Source organism: Saxophila tyrrhenica (assembly GCF_035928015.1).
Source record: "Saxophila tyrrhenica strain CCFEE 5935 chromosome Unknown scaffold_26, whole genome shotgun sequence".
In the NCBI taxonomy this organism is placed as follows: domain Eukaryota; kingdom Fungi; phylum Ascomycota; class Dothideomycetes; order Mycosphaerellales; family Extremaceae; genus Saxophila; species Saxophila tyrrhenica.
In genome coordinates this window covers 112156-130870 of record NW_027041758.1, presented here as the reverse complement: position 1 = coordinate 130870, position 18715 = coordinate 112156, and the positions used below count along the sequence as shown (strand labels likewise).

Here is an 18715-nt window from a genome sequence, read left to right as displayed (position 1 = left end):
CATGCTGTGCTGCGGTTTGCCACATGCGGGTGGAGCCTTGGAGCAAACATCACTCAGCTTTAGAGCGATTGATGGACCGTAGACTGTCCCGAGAGTTGGCTGTGAGTGTGCGCTCCCCATACACTTTCAATCTTACTGGCTCTTTCATCCAACATCATTAACATGATATGCTGAAGAGCAGCACCACGTGACAGCGCGTTGAGCTGCTCGAGTGCCTAAACCACCACAAAAGTCAACATCACCGCCTTCAATCTCACACTAACCCCACCCTTCTTCGACAACTTGTTTCTTCACGAACGCACCTACATCGTAGCAGCTCTGCCCTCGTCGCACGGTAACCGCATCCGCGATCACCACAATCGACCTGGAGACTTGAACCCGGTGGCAAAGACATCCTCGACAAGAAGCACCAGCATTCACTCGACCTCACTTACAACACATTGTCATTCGATTGGCGAGACTATCACTAGCACAACCACTCGTTCTGGAGGAGAATGGAGCCCACAACGCCATCCCCGCCTCCTCGAAGGCCAGAGGTCACCACACCACCACGATCGAGTTCGGCACAGTCCAACTCACCACCATTCGGATTATCAACACGACAGACTATACCACCAAGGCAACGCCATGGCAGAATGCAACCCACCGCACGACCGCCGCAGGTCAACAATCGCAATCACATGCCTCCCGGCCAGTCCATCCTTCGGCAAGCAGTACCATGGGCCGGAAACGCAGAAGCCATCTTCATCATGCGCGGCGCACCACCAGGTGGAAGCATCCCGGACATCTACCGCCTGCTGCAACCTCACGGCAACATCGTCTTCATCGAGATACTTGCATCGCGTCAGGCGAACAGGACTGAAGCGGAGGTGAAGTTCCGGCCGCCACCGCACAGCGCGGAATGGTATGCGAACGGCATTGATATCAACAAAGATGGCACGGTCTACCATATCAGCTTTGCGCCGAAGGAACCAAGGCCGTGGTTCCATGCCAGCCCTGTCGATCCTAACAGGAAGTTCGCAGAGGAGATTAAGCTTCCGATGATGGAGCTGAGTTTTGGTGTGATGCAGAAGCCGGACAGCATGCAGGGGCTCAACGTTATCCAGGCATCGGAGAGTCCACTACTTGACATGGTCATGAACTTGCAGCGCAAGTGCCTGGACATCCACTTCTCCCTGAATCAGCAGCAGACTCCGTGCTCGTTCAAGCTTCGAGTCAACTTCGCACAGCTGGAAGAGGTCATCCAGATGCGAAATGAGACAACGGGTCAGATCTGCTTGAAATTCACTGCCGAGCTCCCTCCACAGCTGTTCCAGAAGATCAACGATGTCACGGAGACATTCGTCAAGGGAGATACGAGGTGGACTGACTGGCAGACTTGGTACCGCCAGACAGAGATCGAGCACGACCCTGAAGCAGCGAAGGAAGCAGTCACCCAGCTTCGAAAGCAGAATCCAGTCATTGATGTTGGCCGCTGGTTGACCTACTGTCTGGTGTTCGACCGTACCGCAGCCAGCTCGCTTGAATTCCAACAGTTCTGCCTGGCACTGACGCACCACAATGTCGACATCTTGAAGGACCGGAAGATCGAATTCGCTTCCAGCGATGACAAGACTCTGTGGAAGTGGCTTGATGATCCAGACGCCATCCTTAAGCAGAACTCAGCGTCCTTGGTGCTCCATCAGATGGCGGAAGACATCGTTCACTTCGACTTCGACATTCGATATCAGCTGGAGGTGTGCATCAGCCACGGCCTGATCCACGAATCCAACATTGACAACCCCTTTCTCAGCAGACTCGCAAAGCTGGACGCTGTACGAGCCGTGAAGCTGTTGGAGAAGGTTGCCGATGAGATGAAGCGCTTCTGGGATCCCATCAGCATCTTCCGCCAGCTGTTGGCTCGAGTGAGCGTCGTACAGAAGAAGCTACCTCCCTACTGCGCCATCGTTCATTCAGCGATCGTGACGCCAACCACCATCTACTTCTCGACGCCAGTCATGGAGACCTCAAACCGCGTCATACGCCAGTACTCCAAGTACGCTGACCGCTTCCTTCGTGTCAAGTTCAACGACGAGCTCTACAAGGGCGGCATCAGATCATTCGACAGCGACAGAATGAAGCCCGTGTTCAACCGCATCGAGAAGACTATGGTCAATGGTATTAGAGTAGGCGGCAGACACTTCGAGTTTCTTGCTTTCGGCAACTCACAATTCCGCGAGGCTGGTGCGTGGTTCTTTGCATCTACCAGCGAAATCACAGCGCAGTCGATCCGAGACTGGATGGGCAACTTCTCCGACATCAATGTCGTGGCCAAGTACTGCTCCCGTGTCGGCCAGTGTTTCTCGACCACGAGAGCGTTCCACTTCGGAGATATCCAGGTAAAGCGCATTCCGGACATCAAGCGGAATGGCCACATGTTCACGGATGGCGTGGGCAAGATCTCACCTTTCCTCGCTCAGATGATCGCAAACCAGCACAACCTCCCTAACCCCACTGTCGACTACCCGTCGATGTTCCAGTTCAGGCTCGGTGGCTCGAAAGGCGTGCTCACCGTCGACCCGTCGTTGACTTGGAAGTCTGTCCACATTCGTCCGAGCCAGGAGAAGTTCTCATCCAAGCATCACGCCGACCTCAACATCTGCCGCATGGCGCAGTTCTCGATGGCGAACCTCAACATCCAGATCATTCTGGTGCTCTCGGCGCTGGGTGTCATCGACGAAGTCTTCCTTCGCAAGATGAGCGATGAGCTTTCGGACCTTAACAAGGCAATGACCGACTCGGAGAAAGCTGTGGAGCTGCTCTGCAAGAACGTCGACTTCAACCAGATGACTCTTCAACTGGCGTCGATGGTCGAAGACGGCTTCTTGGACGTCAAGGATCCTTTCACAATTTCCTGCATGCGATTGTGGCACTCTTGGACGGTCAAGTATCTCAAGGAGAAAGCGAAGATCCCGGTTCGTGATGGAGCTTTCGTGCTGGGCTGCGTTGATGAGACTGCTACTTTGCAAGGCCACTGCATTGCCAACGAAGGGTCTACGGCGAAGGACATCAGGGCCCTGCCGCAGATCTTCATCCAGGTACCAGATCCTGACCAAAAAGGCAAGTGGAAGGTCATTACAGGCGTTTGCACCCTGGCTCGCAACCCGTCACTCCACCCAGGCGACGTGCGTGTCGTCAATGCCGTAGATATCCCGCAGCTCCGGCATCTTCGCAACTGCGTCGTGCTACCGCAACTCGGCGAACGAGGTCTCGCCAGCATGTGCTCAGGCGGCGATCTAGACGGAGACGACTACCTTCTCATGTGGGACAAGGACCTCCTGCCAGAAGAATGGAATCATTCGCCTATGAACTACGATGCGCCAGATCCCGTTCGCGCTGCTGGACCGGTGACGGTCAAGGACATGACGGAGTTCTTCGTCAATCATATGAAACACGATAACCTCCGCCCCATCGCCGTCGCGCACAAGTACTGGGCCGATCGGCAGAACCAAGGCGTCAAATCACCTATCTGCCTGGAACTTGCTCAACTGCATTCAATGGCTGTGGATTACGCAAAGACTGGTGTGGCGGCCGAGTTTGAGAAGCGCCTGCGCGTGCAGATGTGGCCGCACTGGGCGGAGGTGAAGGGCAAGAGCCAGAAGTACATCTACCAATCCCGCAAAGTCATCGGCAAGCTCTACGACATGGTGCACCGTGTCAACTTCCGCCCTGCTTGGGAAGAGCCATTCGACCGCCGCATCCTGGATGCATTCGAGCTCGACGATGCACTGCTGGAGTCTGCCCGCGAAGCGAAGCAAGAATACGACGCAGCCGTCCGTCGCATTATGGCCAAGTTCGGCATTAAGAGCGACTTCGAGGTCTTCACCACCTTCGCGCTCGAGCACAGCGATGACTTTGGGGACTACAAGTTCGCGGAGACGCTGGGCGAAGTCGTTGGCGCGCTGAAGGATCATCATCAGAAACTCTGCTACGAGCGTGCAGGCACGACGGACAAAGAGCGCGACCAGGACAAGATTGCCCGCTTTGCTGCTGCTATGTACACCGTTACATCGCAGGAAGTCGCTGCTGCGGTGGAGGAGTGTAAGTCAGTTGTCCTCAGGGGCGGAAGACAGATCAATGTCAAGGAGGCGAAGGTAGAGAATATGCCATTCATGTCCTTCCCATGGCTGTTTGCGGCGGAGCTGGGCAGGATTGCGAATAAGGGTAAAAATTCGAGGAAGGATAGTCTGGCAGAGACGATGGTGGTGCCAAGGAAGGTGGTGAAGATGATGCCGGTGCTTGATCTTGGGGACGATTTTGAGCTGGAGCCGTTGGAGGAGGTTGTGCTTCCTGCGACAGCTGGTGCAACGATGCCGACTGGCGTGGCGACTAGTGTGCAGGCCAAAGCCCATGCCTCGAACAATTTGAGGGACTTGCAGGAGACGGACGGTCCTGCATTTAACAACTCTCCAGAAGAGCGGACTCCGCAGGCTTCTTTGGAGACAAGGCCAAGCAGCTCTGAGGGTCTCAACTCTGTACAGCCGCAGAGCAGCGGCAGGGCACCACAACTACTCAGCTTCGACAACGACCTCCAGCTTGAGCCACTAGAAGAGGCCACTCTTTCCACGATACCATCCTCTACCTCCGCGCCAGCTTTCGCTGGATTTCTCGATCTCGAGGGTCTGGACATGAGTTCGAAAAGTCAGGCTCTCTCGACAACCCACTCCTCGACCGCATGTCCTTCATCGACCTCGCCCACAGCTCCCAGCTCATCGCTACCAACCAGTTCCACCACTGTCGCCGAGCCGACCATGGACGTCTCATCAGCATCCTCACCGCTGGATGGCCTGCGTATCGCTTTCTCAACGCCCCCGCCACCCCCCACGCCCTCACCCGAAGACCGCCTCTCTTTCTCCCGCACCGCAGCTTCGCCACCTTCCTCATCCGCCTCGCCTTCTTCGATCATCGACGACAACGAGCGCGAGGGCACGCACGAGCACTATGGATCTGGGTATCAAGAACGGAGGGCTTTCGGCGACGGAGCGGCTAGAGAGGCTTATGGGGATGTGATGAAGCATCCTTCAAGGTAATGGTGGTGGGGAATAGAGGGCGACGCGGCGGATCGATGCGGCTGCTCTACGGTCATGGGAGTGTAGCATGGGTTGCAATGCGGACATTGGACGTGGATGAAGCATGAATGGAGATGCGTCCTGGCGAGAAGCGAAGACATGGCTACTGGGACTTACAGGCGTAGGTGAGCGAAGGAGTCGCTTGTTGCTGCTGCTTAGAATGATGATACGACCTTTAATTCATTCGTTACCATCTCAATATCTCCGTGTATGGTGGCGTCCTCTCAACAACATTCGCACAGTATGAGCGTCGATAACGAGCCGTCAGCACATCACCTGCCAGACTTCCGCCACATGAGTACGGCAAACAGACAAGGCGAGAGTTGGAAAGTGATACGGAAAGGTGGATTTTCAAGTTTTCATTCAAAAGACTGCGATGCTATGATACTGATGCCAAACCAACGGACTTGCCCGCCATTCAATTCAGCAAGTCGCATTGCCATCAGGGCCACGCTGCCAGGCAGGACAGCGGTCGCTCCTTCTCATTCGTGTGCATGTGCAGTCTTCTCTTCACCCCTTCGCATCTCGTCGGCAAACCATTCCTGAGCAGAAACCCCAGCAATCTGTTCTTCGTCGGCGCAGTTCTTCGGAGGCGGTCGTGGTTGGTGCAGTTGTTCTGGCTCATGCATCGGGAGCGGTGACGGTGTTGACGCAATCACCAAGCGGAAGCTGTGAAGCCCTCATCGGCGGCAGCGGGAGCAGCGCCCCAGCCGGAAGCCACGACAGGCGCACCATCACCATCGCCGGCAGTGTCGTCGCCGCCGAAACCTGCGCCGCCGCCGAAGCCATCGCCCTCAGCATCGCCCTCATCTTCATCGTCGGTGTCATCGTCGAAATCGACCTTGCCATCGTCAGGCGCGTACTGCTGAAGGAATTCGGGAACCTCGCAGTCGCAGTCGATGAGCACCTTGACGAGCTCTTCGCCGATGTCCTCGTTACGATCGTTGTAGAAGGACGTGGCGAGGCCTTGGTTGCCGATACGAGCCGTACGACCAATGCGGTGAATGTACTCTGTGATGCCGCCGTACATGCCAGAGGGAAGGTCATAGTTGATGACATGGCCGCAGCCCTTGACGTCCCAGCCACGAGCAGAGACACCGGTGGCGATGAGGATGGGGGCCTTGCCGGTGCGGAAGGCACGCCTGAAACTTGTTAGCATTGCTGGACGAAAGAGAGGTAAGCTGGAAGGAGTGAGGCTTACATGGCGTCCTCACGCTCGAGCTGGTTGCGGTCGGCGTGGATGGAGGTGGTAGGCAGGCCGCGGTTCCAGAGGAAGTCGTCGAGCTCGTCGACAGCGCCCTTGGAGTTGCAGAAGATCATGGTGCGGGTGGGCTCAGCCTCGAACAAAAGGTCGAAGACAGCATCGCGCTTGGATTGAGGATCGACCCAGATGATGTTCTGACGGATGTTCTTGTGAGCAGTCTGACCCTTGGCACCGACACGGACGCGGTAGAAGTCTTCGTTGAGATACTCATTCGCCAGCTTGCGGATTCCTTTCGGGAAGGTGGCCGAAGTCATGATGAAGACATGATCAGCATCATCGTTGGTGTCTGCGAATGTTAGCGGCCAGACGTGTAGTAGAGGAAGCAGGAGAACATACCGCCACCGCCCATGATCTTCTCAAGCTCTTCGGCCCAGTCTTGATCAAGCATCTCATCAGCTTCGTCGATGACGGTGTACCTTCAAACGGTTAGCTGAGTGCATACGCATGCGAAAGGCAGGAAAGATCTCACTTGACACGGCTCATGGTGAGAATGTGCGGCTTGTCCATGAGATCGCAAAGCCGACCAGGAGTGGCGATGAGCACATCGCAGCCTCCAGCAAGCTGGTCGCGAGTGACACCCATTGGCAACCCGCCGTACGTGACGCAAGGACGCAGCATGCTGCGATAGCACATGCGCCTGGCCTCGTCGAAGATCTGCATCGCCAGCTCGCGGGTAGGCACAACGATGACGACCAGAGGCTCGGCCCTGACGCCCATAGTCCGAGGGTCGAAGCGTGAAGAGGTAGTGTCGGGACGGGAAGCGGCGAGCTTCTTGGCCTTGCCCATAAGGTTTGAAATGATTGGAATCATGTACGCGGCGGTCTTGCCAGAGCCTATGCCCGGAGGCGCGGTTATGTACACGTCAACCGAAGGCGGGTCAAGAAAAGGCTTACCAGTCTGGGCAACGGCAAGAACATCGTGCTTCTGGTTGATGATGGGGATGGTGTAGCACTGGATGGCAGTGGGCTGATCGTACTGAGCGAGCTTGATGTTGGACAGCACGACTGGATGAAGACCCGCTTCATCGAACTGTGGTCACCGTGGTCAGCAAGTGCAAAGACTGGGTTTGGCGTTCAAGGTGGCCATACTGAGTTGAAAGGAAGAATCTTCTCAGGTCCCTCAACAGTCACGTCGATGTTCAGCACCTCAGTGTGCTCGCCCTTGCGCATCTGAAACTCGCCGCCAAACAGAACAGCCTCAAGCTCAGGTACTTCTGGACCTGTCGGAGAGAGTTGGAGTCAGAGAATGTGCTTATCGCAAAGTTTGTAAGTGGAGCATGCTTACCAACTTCCCCAAACTCCTCCTTGAATGGGTAGATTTGAGCCTCGCCCATGTACTTGCCACGATCCTCGCCGCCGGTCCGCTGAAACTCCGCATAGTCGAAGGCAACAGCTTTGGCCCAACCGGCGTCACGAGCCTTCTTGGTGTACTCTTCGGTGGAGAGAACGTCGGCCTTCGGCTTGGCCTCAGTCTCGCCGCCGCCGGAGCCTTCATCGCCGTTGGTGGTGTCGAAGTTGTCAGTGGCGCCGTTGTTGTCAGGGGCGGCTGCAGTCGTCCAGGCGTCGTCGCCGGCAGGCTCGTTGGTGGATTGCTCCCAGCCCATGTTCTCGGATGATGCTTGACTTGTTGTTGAGGGAGGAAGGTATGAAGGTGTGAGGTAGGTGGAAGGTGTGAAGAGGTTGCTGTGAAGTCTGTTCAACCACAACAACACGTGTCAGCAAGCACAAATGACCCTCAATGAAGCAAGAGCACTTACGAGATGTAACGGCTTCGAGATCAGGCCAGGCGGGAGTGTCTGGTGCTGATGTTCGAAGAAGTCGCGGGTGTGGGAGGTGGATGAAGGAAAGAGGGAGGCTTTCGAAGCGCGAGCCAGGTTTTATACGCGGTGGGGCGGAGGTCCGATCGCGCTAGGACGTTGTAACTTGTTGAGGAAGGAGCATCGACGTGGTTCTGGATGGGGAAGGCGCGACCCAGCGTATGGGAGGCTTCTCTGGACGCACGTGAGCTCAAGGGACACGTTGCGGTCGTTGTGAGGGACCGTCTGATGATGCTGGTAGTGAGTCAGGGCTGGGAGGAAGGTCTGAGGGTGGGTATGGTGTCGATCGGGGAGGAGCTGCGAGGTCAGGGCAACGATGAACGCCGACCGTGGGTTCGACTAGGATCGTAGGCGATTGATGAGGGCGTCTGTAACGTTTCGTGACCTCTGTGTGCTCTTGTTGGGTTGTCGGAAGGTGAGGAGGGTAGTAGGGCAGAGGAGGACCATGGGGGATGAGAGGAACTGAAGGGGAATATGAAGGCGGCAGGCAGGGCAGCACGTGCTGGCAGCAATAGCATGATAACGAGCACGAGTACAATGATGAGGAGCACATGAACCACCATATGAATGCAATTTCTTCGTCCAGTGAAGCAATAGTGAGCCCTACCTGTTGCTCCAAGGCACGTTCCCACCCAACCCAAAGGGACACGGCGCAGCAACGACAGCAATGGCGGGCAGACATTGAAGGAACAGCAAACACCTGCCTTTGTAGCGCATAGACACCTCCTCTCCCCTCGCCGTCCTCCCGATATCACGTTCGTCCATTCGCAAGAGCATGGCTTACCTGTCCCCCTCTACTACAGCGCGCCGCCTCCACGACTAGATCAAAGCCCGCGGACAGCACTTATCAAGCACACGCACATCGCAAGAGTTGTAAGCACCTCGATCTCACAGCCTCAGACCACCATCCTCCGCCGGCAGAAGCCAGCGTCAGCCAGCAGATACTTCTCCCTGGGCCGCCGACACCCACCACCGAAACGGGCAAGAGCAGCACGCGCAGGAAGAGCAGGTCAGCATCAACACACGCACGCAACTACTTGGACATAACAGTCGATATGGCCAGCAGTGCTCACAGACGCGCAAAATCGCCTCACACGCTGAACCGAACCCGGCGCTCCAAAAGGGGGAGCTGCTTGAAACAGTAGCAGTGGCACTCGGGATATCGTTCATTCATTGCCACTTACATTCGTACCGCATCATCATGTCCTTCGTATTCCCAACCCATATCTCGTATACCACCACGCACCGCTGATTCACTTCAGAAGATCCACACTCCACTCTCCCTCTTCCAGACTTCTCTCTGCTCACTCTTCCCCCGTTCCATCCCGTCGAAGATCCAGTCCCCGTTCTCCCAATCCCGCCTCGCACCCTCCTGCAGCACATCCGTCAAGGCCTCGACATCCTGCCGCATCCCTGCGCTCTGCCACAGCAAAGCCTGGTCAACCCGCACCTGCCGCAGATTCGGAACGGAGCCGTCGTCGATGGCGATCATGATATCGATGGCTGTGATCTTGTCCTCTACTCCTGCTGGGGCGCCGGAATAGGTGAGCTCCAGCGTTCGGAGATTCGAATGGACCAAAGGACCAGCGGCTTCTGGGAGCCAGTTCGGTGCGATCTCGCCAGACGCTGGAGCTTCTGGCAATCCATCCTCAAAGACGCCAGGGGTAATGTAGTCCGCACTCACGCTCAGCTTCTTCAGCTGGGGCAGCAAATGCAACACCCCATCCAACGCCCTCCCACCAAGCCGCGGCATATGCGCAATCTTCAACCACTCCAAACCCTCCAGGCCTTGCACAGCAGTCTTCAGCAAATGCGTCACCGCAAACCCCTTCGCATTCGGACAATGCTCAATCGTCAATCCCTTCAGCGTCTTCGGGAACGCCACAACCCCATGCAAGAAATGCGCATCAATCCCGCCACTCAAACACAGCTCCTCCAGCTTCGGCGGCCACTGCACACTCTCGAACGCCGACGCCTTACTCTGCACCCCGAACCCACTACTCCGTGGCAATTTCAACACTCTCAACTCCCCTAATCCTCCCACTGTCTTGAAAAGCTCCAGCAAGGGCGGACTCTCACTAACGAGCCCCAAGTCCAACACCCTCAACCTCCCACACTTCCCCAGCGCCGGCAGGCAATTAATCCCCAAACTCGCCTGCGGCGCCCGAAACTCTTCCAACTGCCCCTTTACCCTCCCCAACACCCTGGCCGTCGTGCTCTTACTCCCTTGATGCACCAGCTGGCGCATATCCAGCACTTTGACCAACGAGCTGAGGGGCGAGCGACGTACGTGCGGGTTTATGCTCGGGCAGAGACTGGCGACGAAGGGGTCGTAGTTGGAGCCGTACAGGTGTGGGTGCGCATAGAGAAGGGGCGTGGCGATGGCGTGCCATTGGTGGGAGAGCTGGGTGCAGGCGAGGAGGGTGCGTTGGTGGGGAAGGTAGGAGAGGATGGCGATGATGATTTCGTCGGGGAGGTGGATGGGTGGGCCTCGAGGGGGTGGAGAGACGGTGGTTGGGTGGCCCGAGGGGTTCGAGGGCGGTGGTATTCTGTCGTGGTTCGTGGGCTTGTTCATTGTTCGTTCGAGGTTCTCCGCCATGGAGACGTTCCAGTTGGATTGTACGTCGAGAGCCATGTTTGTGAGTCTCCAGCTGTGTGAGAGAACATCAGAGCTGGATCATCTCCTAGATGCGATCATTTTGAAAAGACTGTAACAGTGGCTGTTGTTAGGTATACCAACCCTCCTCAAACGGAGAGGCAAACCTGAAGTCGAAGTCGGATTCAAATGATCATCACGTGACTCTCGTCCCGCGCCAGCTCCCGAGCATCCCAAACTCTCCGCCGACCTCACTTCCACCACCATAACCCATTGAAACCATTTTTCCCCTTCGAGAACAACACACCCACCATGCTCGGCCTCCGTAGCATCCAACGTGCAACCCGCACCCCTGCCCTCCGCCAGACCTTCACGCAACGCCGCTGGGCCACCCAAGCCTCCTCCGGCCACGGCCTCGAAGGCGCCGCCGACAATGCCTTCAACCGCGAACGCCAGGCCGTCAAGGACCACGCTGCTGCTACATCCGGTACACCCCGCTCCTTCTCCCCTCTACACCTTCGAAATGAGTATACTAACGCGGGACTGCGGACAGACACATGGCGTAAACTCAGCATCTGGGTCGTAATCCCCTGCCTGTGCATCGCGTCGGTCAACGCCTGGCGCCTGTGGACGGAGCACTGGGAGCACAAGGCGCATGAGGGCCCGATTGAGGAGAGGACTGAGTATCCGTATATGAACATCCGGACGAAGAATTTCTTTTGGGGGGATGGGGATAAGGTATGTTCGCTACCACTACTCTACGGATACAGAGGGGTAGGGTGGGGATAGGGAGGGATGTGCTGACGTGTGGACAAATAGACCTTGTTCTGGAACCCGAATGTGAACCACCACAAGAAGGACGAGTAAGAGGTGCGAGATGCGGAGGATCGGTGCGAGCACAGCAGTGTTACGTGGTAAATGCTGTTGCAGGCGTTCTGGGAATGGAGAAGAAGCTGGGCCGCTCTGAGTAGCAAGGACAGCAGTGTATATATGTGCAACAACAACATCCCACATGCTTGAGTTCCGTGCATTCAGTCGCGCCTCTACGGTTCCCACTTCAAAATACTCGGCACGGTGACACCATTGGAAGCATTATCATTAATCCATCCAGCCTCGCACGAAGCTGCTCACCTAACGCTTACAGCATACAGAACGCTAAAGCAAGAATGCATCCACCCTATCTCGAGGGCAGGGGCGGCTTGCCTTGCTCATCCTCCCTTCCAGCAGTCTGGTCGAGAGCATTGTCAGAGCTCTCTTCCCCTCTGCCAGGAGCCGCTCGAGCTTCGAATTCATCTCCGGGTTCCATAGGGGCAGGTATTGCCACGATCTGCTCTTCGCTGGCGTTGTCTTGCGACATACCGGCCATTGGCTGGTGTCCAGCTGGCTCAGGCTGCAAGTCACCATCTCGATCTTCCTGGAGCCCTGGCTCGTCGAGAATGGCTTTATCCGCGGCCTGCTGGTCATATGCCTGCGGTTGAGGTACAGCAGAGGCATTCTGCAGGCTTTCGGAGGATGCCGCTGGGTCCGCAAAATAAGCAGTCCGACTTGCACTTGATGCTGTCTCTGCGGGTGACTCTTGGGATGTCGTGTTGAGGTCGGCGGGCTCTGCAGATGCGGTTTCTGCGGCAGGCGGTCTGGTATCTCGCCTCGGAGGCAACGGAGGCTTCTCCCTCACCTCCTCATCGGGAGTCTCCACCTCAGCCATACCACTGCGCTGCGATCCTGACGTCTCGGGTCGCGTAGCCAGCACGGAGCCCTCTTTGATCCGGCTTCCGTCCTCATCAAGCCCACTATTCTCCCTCCAGGGTCCAAATTCATCACTCATAACTGAGCGTTGATCTTCGCCATTGGTTCTTGGTTCTTCAGCACCAGAAGCTTCCACGTCAGATTTCTCTCCATCCCGACTCGACGCCCCTTCTCTGCTGGCAGGTAATGAAGAATTAGTCCTCGCAGCAACAGGTTTCCGCCTCACAGTCCCCAAGCCAGCGAAGAGACCCTTCTGCGGTCCGGGCAATGGCACGCCAGGCGGTGGTAGCGGCTGTCCTCTGCCCATTGGCTGCGGTTGCGGGCTCTGCCCAGTAGTAGTGGAAGCAGCTCGTGGGGCAGTCGGCGAACCTTGCTTCCGTGCGTTGGCGAGAGCGTTCCAGCTCCAGTTGCGCGCTGCGTTCGTGGCAGCTGCTGTGGCGGCCAAGAGGTTCTGCTTGCGCTGCTGTGTGCTCCGACTTGTGGCTGATGAGGAAGTGGAGGCGTTGGTATCTGTTCGCTTCGTAGATCCCAACGACGGTGCGGGGGAGTCAGACGAGCGTCGGCCTTCTGTCTGATCCACTTGTTCGTCTCCGGTGCTATGGCCATCAGCTGGCTCTTCGACGAGACTTGCTTCGCCTTCCAGAATGTCAGCTTGTGTTGCTTCAGCTTCTGCAGCCTCCCGATGCGCAAGCACACGATCTCTCATATCGCGCAATCCACCCGCAGCATCCTTTCGTGCAGGCAGAGGTGGCGCCGCTGAGCGTATGCGCCATCTTCTGCTTTGATTCTGTGATCTGTCTAGCTTGCCAGGATCCATATTTGCAAGAGACTCATCCAGGGCAACAGAGGGTTGTGATGTCGAGGGTGATGTGAAGGATGGTGATCGAAGCGGCCGCGTAGGTGGCAGACCCGGTGAGCCGTTGGGCCCGTCTCTGCTAGGCGGCGCTGAGGTTGTGGATATGTTTGTACCCGAGCGGGTAGGTAATGAGACCACGGATCGACGTTTCAGCTCGGCAGCTACGTCACTCGGGACAGTGGAAGCACCGGTGGCAGCCTTTGCTGTGGTCTCTGACCCAGAGGAACCAGCAGACGAGTCGTGCTCAGCACCGAGAGGTAGCACTGGCATACTCTTCGTCTTCGCATTTCGCTCCCGGAGCATGTCCTTGGCTGTCGGCTCTGAATCCTGCGTGACACCTTCGTCTCGCCAGATGCCACCGCGCACATACTGATCCGCGGTATTGAAGAACGGCATGTCGTCCCAATTCGGCTTGACCAACGTCTCTGTCACAACAGCACGGATGCGGTCCTCGATCGTACGCAGGATAAATGTGTAGCTGATCTTCCGCTGACTGACAACCGGCTCGACCTTGACATCCATATCTGGAGGACTTTCGAAGCAGAACCAGATCCTGTTCGATGGAGGCGGCTTAATCCGAACAAGTATATGCCCTTGGAGTCTCTGCAGTGACGATGCAAGGACCAGATCAACAGTGCGAGTTTTGAAGCGTGGACCCAAGTCAAGCTTCGCCAGTGCTGATATGGTGAGTTGAAGAGCTCCTGTATACTTCACGTCAAAAGCGACGGTCATGTCGCCCGATATGTTGAGGTCCTTGAGCCTGGGCTTCGACAGCACGGGTGCCGCATTTCCCAGATCGATTGATTTGACGGTCAGGTCTGCTAGAAATGCAGGCTTCTGTACGCGGGAGATCTTCTTCTCGATCTTCCGCTGTATTAGGTCCTTGAGCCACGGAGTATGATATATACTCAGGAAGATACGTCCAATGAGAGCGTTGAAAGCCATTGTCTCCGGCGTTTGTGATGTGGAGTGCAACGTCGACTGTAGTTTGATGATGTCGTTCGGCTCCAGTGGCTCTGGCACCGGTGGATGCGCGCGTGTATACAGGAGCGCATGGTAGAAGTCCTCTTTCTCCGAGCACAACGTCGAAAAGAGGTAGAAAGGCTTAGGTGGCGCCGCTCTTGATTGAAGGCCTCCATTGGGCATATCCGTCGGTGTCAAGACAATCGCCGTCCGCTTGATGAACAAATCGGCATCCTTAAGGCTGGCTTCGTCACCAGCGGACAGGCCTTCGGAGAGAGAGACAGTGTGATGGGCAAGGCTTATGACATGTCGTACTTCCATCTGCGAAGCTGAGTCGTACAGCATGAGGTGGCCATGGCGAAGGACAATGTAGAATACATTCGCCGGCGTGGTCTTCCGCTTCGCCCGCCCGTCGGGTGTAACAGTGGTCTCATCGTTCTCCAGTACCTCCCTGTTGGTGTTTCCGCCAGCCGTATTGCTTTTGCTGGGTGCGAAGACGGATCGATACACGCTCTGGTATACGCTCGAGCCGCCACCCTCATTGCCATCTGCCTCTCCGTCTGTTGTTCCGGTCACGCCTCCAGCTGTATTTCCACTACTATGCCGTGCGTTGAGTGCCGCATTGGCTGCTGGGAAGTCGTAGGTCCTCAGAACGGCGAATGTCGCCTCAGCCGCTGCTTCTGTTGAAGACACAGCATGTGTGTCATCTTCGTTCTTCTTGTCCCGTCCTTCTGCCTTACTGCCATTCTTTACACCCTTTTGTTTTTGCCCAGATTCATCCTCGACCTTCGGAAGCAACAGCCATGCTGGGATCAGTACCGCTGCGAGCACGAGCGGTATGAACGTCAGGCCTCCGAGCAAGTAGACATAGAGCAAGCCCTTGAAGGTCATCGTCCTTCATCGTCCTTCGCCTGCCGCATCGTTCAAGGTTACAAGAGCTCGTAGAAGGTATGGCGCCGGTAATGCTGTAAGGTGTTGTCTGGCGAATGTGGATGACTAATATATCACGTGACACGATGTCTACTTTCACCTCTCTCTTCAGGTACAGAATATCCGATAACTTCGTTCATTTATCTGCACTCGCTCGGCCAAGCAGCATAGCGCTGTCTATATGTCTCCGCTCAGGCGATCGCAGGCCAAGGCTACTCCGTGTGAGAATCTATGTGATGGATAGAGGTACAGTACACGTCAAGGTACCTGCCATTGGACGGTCCTGCAGCATGGCTGAGCGACCGGACGAGGCTGTGAACAAGGCTGGCATGATCTTCTTCATCTCCTCTGCTCCACCAGGGCGGCTTGCCTCTGTTTGTAAGTCTGTGTCGCGCAGTCTGCCCTTCAATTTCTAATCTTCACTTTTCACTGGATCATGGCGGACCCTCTCAGCATCGCCGGCGGCGTGGTAGGCATAGTCGCCTTCACGCAGCAGCTTGTGGAGGCTACCATCAAGATCAAGGCTTTCTTCAAAGACGTCAAGAATGCCCCAAAGGAGATCGAAAACTATGTCAACCATCTTGGACACGCCTCCAAAGTCCTTGAGCGACTAGCACGAGATCGCGATGACGACGAGCTGGACGAGGCCATCTACAACGAGAGCTTGGAGCTCTTCCATCAAGCACTTGATCCGATCACTACGCTGGTGAATGAGCTGGAAGCGAAGATGAAAGCCAGACGCTGGGCTAGGTTTGGTGTAGCGCTGAAGGATAAACAGATTCAAGACATGCTCTTGAAGCTCGATCGGAGCACATCACAGCTGCATTTCGCCTTCAACATAGTCGAGACCGCCCGCATGAAGCGCCTCATGGCCACCTGTCAGCAACAGGCGTCTGAAATCCGGAAGCAGCTCGTCATGCTCACAACGACTCTGCAACTGCAGCAAGGATCAGACCAGAAGAGTGACACATCAGTAGACCGGCGTCCTACCAAGGAGCGGAAAGCGAACACATTTCATCGCAACAAAGTCCGGATCCAACTACCGCGATGGTTGTGGCAGGTTGTGTGGGACATCTCATGGGAAAGCGCCGCTTGCGGCTGGACGGTGTCTCTGCAGCCTGTCACGATCATTCCGGATGAGCATGAGGTTTGGTGGATATGTAGAAATGGTGATCTTGACGGCCTCATATACCTGCTCGAAACGCGCAAAATTGGCTTGAACGTGCAGGATGAATATGGAGACACTCTTTGGAAGGCGAGCATGCTCCTAACTCAAGTGACTGCCGCTATTTGGGGGACTGACAGCGTCTGTCTGCGCCATAGACGTCTTTGCGATGGGCCAACACGGATATGAGCAGATTCCTGATAGACCACGGTGCCTCTGCAGAGGTAAGTTTCACGTCTCAAATCTCGGGTATCATCACTAAGAGTCAGAAAGTGGAATGCGCCTATTCTTGCCCAGGATCTTACACGGTACCGGAGATATTTCGAACTCATTGAAGAGTTGAACCTTCTCGATGAGGGTCAAAGCGAAGACGACTATTGGCATCTACTCACGTCGTCATTCATGATGTTGCCTTCTGACTGGACGGAAGAGCAGACTCTCACGGTCGCTGCTAGGCTGCGATTCGACTTCACAGCCGAAGCATTCCACCTTCTCGGCGGTCACAGTATAAGCAGCCGGCTCTGGTTTATCACTGTATCCGGCAGGCATGGTCAAACCGAGACACTCATGAGGTGCATCGGTGATTGGTGGGTTCTCCAGAGCGACCCAAAAGGCGGGGGCGAAATGTTGTCCAGCGTCCTAACACAAGGAGCGCGTGCTGGCGCCGATATCAGCCAGCTGACTGCGAACGACGACGGTGTGCTAGTAACGCCGTTTTTCAACATGATTTTGAATAGCCTGATGGGGGTCCGGGAAGCTGCTCGTGTCAACCATGACATACAACAATGGGTGTCGTGTCTTGCCCAGGGCGGCATGAGCTTGTGCACTTATGGAATTGCAGAGCACGCCCACCGGCAGACCCTTTTGACACAGGGGCACTGGATTCCAAAAACATTTGTTGGCCTGGCACATGGTTCGCGCCCTTCAGACTGGTACTTATGGGACAAACATCCGGGAGACGTCTTCGCTGGCCTTTTCTGGGACATGCTAGACCATCCCGAACGAGCAATGCCTGGCGCATGGGAAGATACTACCACAAACGAACATCTCGACTATGTTGAGTTCTGTGCGACATTGGAGCTTGACCGTCAAGCAGGGGCCGAAGCAAAGATTATACGCAGGTGGAGACGATTGCTCAAGCGTAATGAGCATTATGCTCTGCCGGCTCTTTGCAACACCGAAAGCTTCAAAAATCTGGTCGAGGTGATGGAGTTGAATGCAAAGGATTGGAAGTCTGGTAACATGACCAGCGTCTCGCACGATTGGCACAAGGAGCTTCTAGAGCGCATGAGGGAAGCGGGCTTGAACCGGCGCTTCGTGGTAGGCAGAAAATACTCTAAACGGGATACCCGACATCTACTTTGGGCCCGTGGCTGAACGGCGCTCGTTTGTCAGCCGTGGATACCAACAACTGCGTCACTTCGGCGACGCCAACAACAGCATAAAGCGCCGCCGGCGAAGGCTACACCAAGGCCAGCATCCCTACCTTCAGCTCTTCAGCCGCCCAAGGAATCTCATACCGCCAGCGGGTGGAAACCTCACACTGCTTTCGTCCACGATCTCCAGAGTCCGCCACAGCAACATGACACTAACCCCCGAGGTTTCTCTGCACTTACACGTGAGAAGAACATCTTGCCACCGACTGTCTAGATCACGGCTTAGATCACACCCCAGCCAGGCGAGTGAAGCAACGCCGGGATGGCGCCGTATGAGCAGAGCCGGGACGATCAAATGGGCATCAAGGAGCCGTTCCCGACGTCCTGGCGCCCATCAGCCAACTGGGCTCCATATCTCGAAACATCAGCTCCGCCCCAGCGCATGCAATGTTCAAGGCTTCACAGACGACACTAGCGTTTTCCTCGTGAGCATGCAATCCACGGATGTGTGAGCATGGATTTAACCAGTCCGAGCGATCAAAGCACGAACGACAGGATTGAAAACTTGTTCAAGATGGCACGATACTACACCCTCCCTTCATCATTCATGCCCAGACCAATATCTTTCTCACCACCACGCTCACCCACGGCACTTGTTCTTCACTTCTTCATACCCTCATGCCCTCAATCCCGCCATCACCTGCCCACCTGCATCTCAATGCCTCCGTACGATGTTCTCAACGCCCATCCCTCCCCGCGGCTGCAGACGACGAGAATGTTCGATCTTTGACCGACCTCCTATCGATAAGCCAGAGACTAGAGCCGGCTGGGTCGGCAGCTCGGTATGTACACCAACGGAGCAGATTCCAAGGCCACCGGGACGGCGAAGAAAACG

The 18715-nt window shown here is 56.0% G+C and overlaps 6 protein-coding genes across 6 annotated transcripts; 3 read left to right on the top strand and 3 right to left on the bottom strand.

Moving 5' to 3' along the window:
* Positions 1 to 635: 635 nt before the first annotated feature.
* Positions 636 to 5069, top strand: LTR77_010741 (uncharacterized protein; the record flags this gene model as incomplete). Its single annotated transcript, XM_064807958.1, has 1 exon — positions 636 to 5069. One exon carries the CDS (start codon positions 636 to 638, stop codon positions 5067 to 5069), a length of 4434 nt encoding a protein of 1477 aa, XP_064653862.1.
* Positions 5070 to 5763: 694 nt separating this feature from the next.
* On the bottom strand, positions 5764 to 7975 carry LTR77_010740 (uncharacterized protein; the record flags this gene model as incomplete). The annotated part of the gene is made up of 6 exons (XM_064807957.1): positions 5764 to 6250; positions 6310 to 6658; positions 6709 to 6788; positions 6842 to 7401; positions 7461 to 7591; positions 7657 to 7975. The coding sequence occupies 6 exons, from the start codon at positions 7973 to 7975 to the stop codon at positions 5764 to 5766; spliced, it is 1926 nt and encodes a 641-aa protein (XP_064653861.1).
* A 1471-nt stretch (positions 7976 to 9446) lies between these two features.
* LTR77_010739 (uncharacterized protein) lies at positions 9447 to 10823 on the bottom strand (the record flags this gene model as incomplete). The annotated part of the gene is made up of 1 exon (XM_064807956.1): positions 9447 to 10823. The coding sequence occupies one exon, from the start codon at positions 10821 to 10823 to the stop codon at positions 9447 to 9449; it is 1377 nt and encodes a 458-aa protein (XP_064653860.1).
* Positions 10824 to 11096: 273 nt separating this feature from the next.
* Positions 11097 to 11651, top strand: LTR77_010738 (uncharacterized protein; the record flags this gene model as incomplete). The annotated part of the gene is made up of 2 exons (XM_064807955.1): positions 11097 to 11522; positions 11604 to 11651. The coding sequence occupies 2 exons, from the start codon at positions 11097 to 11099 to the stop codon at positions 11649 to 11651; spliced, it is 474 nt and encodes a 157-aa protein (XP_064653859.1).
* Positions 11652 to 11961: 310 nt separating this feature from the next.
* Positions 11962 to 15240, bottom strand: LTR77_010737 (uncharacterized protein; the record flags this gene model as incomplete). Its single annotated transcript, XM_064807954.1, has 1 exon — positions 11962 to 15240. One exon carries the CDS (start codon positions 15238 to 15240, stop codon positions 11962 to 11964), a length of 3279 nt encoding a protein of 1092 aa, XP_064653858.1.
* Positions 15241 to 15715: 475 nt separating this feature from the next.
* Positions 15716 to 17821, top strand: LTR77_010736 (uncharacterized protein; the record flags this gene model as incomplete). The annotated part of the gene is given in 3 exon segments (XM_064807953.1): positions 15716 to 16585; positions 16603 to 16668; positions 16742 to 17821. The coding sequence occupies 3 exon segments, from the start codon at positions 15716 to 15718 to the stop codon at positions 17819 to 17821; spliced, it is 2016 nt and encodes a 671-aa protein (XP_064653857.1).
* Between the last annotated feature and the right edge of the window lie 894 nt (positions 17822 to 18715).